This window comes from Corvus brachyrhynchos, unplaced genomic scaffold (genome assembly GCF_000691975.1).
Source record: "Corvus brachyrhynchos isolate BGI_N302 unplaced genomic scaffold, ASM69197v1 scaffold827, whole genome shotgun sequence".
In the NCBI taxonomy this organism is placed as follows: Eukaryota; Metazoa; Chordata; class Aves; order Passeriformes; family Corvidae; genus Corvus; species Corvus brachyrhynchos.
Genome location: NW_008239066.1, coordinates 34,580 through 35,083, shown reverse-complemented (window position 1 = coordinate 35,083; position 504 = coordinate 34,580). Strand labels below are relative to the sequence as shown.

The 504-nt window shown below is 52.0% G+C and overlaps 1 protein-coding gene across 1 annotated transcript in view; it reads left to right on the top strand.

Moving 5' to 3' along the window:
- The window catches only part of LOC108447914 (ras-related protein Rab-5B-like), a gene marked incomplete at its 3' end in the record, with an annotated part of 13,481 nt that overhangs the window by 8,426 nt on the left and 4,551 nt on the right, over positions 1-504 (top strand). The window contains exon 2 of the mRNA XM_017739205.1: positions 10-250. Within this exon, the coding sequence (XP_017594694.1) occupies positions 10-250 (241 nt within the window). The remainder of the gene's footprint in view (positions 1-9; positions 251-504) is intronic.

Sequence of the window (504 nt, the reverse complement as noted above, 5' to 3'; positions counted from 1 at the left end):
TGTGAGGAGGGGTCTCAGGGATTTGAGGAGGGGTCTCCATCCCCCTCCCCAGGAGACCTTTGCCCGTGCCCGGAGCTGGGTGAAGGAGCTGCAGCGCCAGCCCAGCCCCAGCATCGTCATCGCCCTGGCCGGCAACAAGGCCGACCTGGCCAGCAAGAGGATGGTGGAGTACGAGGTGAGCAGGGGCACCTGGCATTTTGGGGAGTTTTTGGGTGTTTTTTGGGCATTTTTGGGTGTTTTTTGCCGATTTCTGCAGGTTTTATTTTGGTTTTTTTGAAGGATTTCTGGAGGATTCTTTTTTTTTAATTTCTTTTTTTTTAATTTCTTTTTTAAGTTTCTTAAATTTTTTCATTTCTGGATGAGTTTTTTGGGGGATTTTGGGAATTTTGGGGGGGCTGGGGTGTGCCTGATGTTCCCTGCAGGTGGTGAGACCCCCTCAGAACCCCCCTGAGACCCCCCTGAAACTCCTCAGACACCCCTGAGACCCCCCCAGAGCCTCAAACC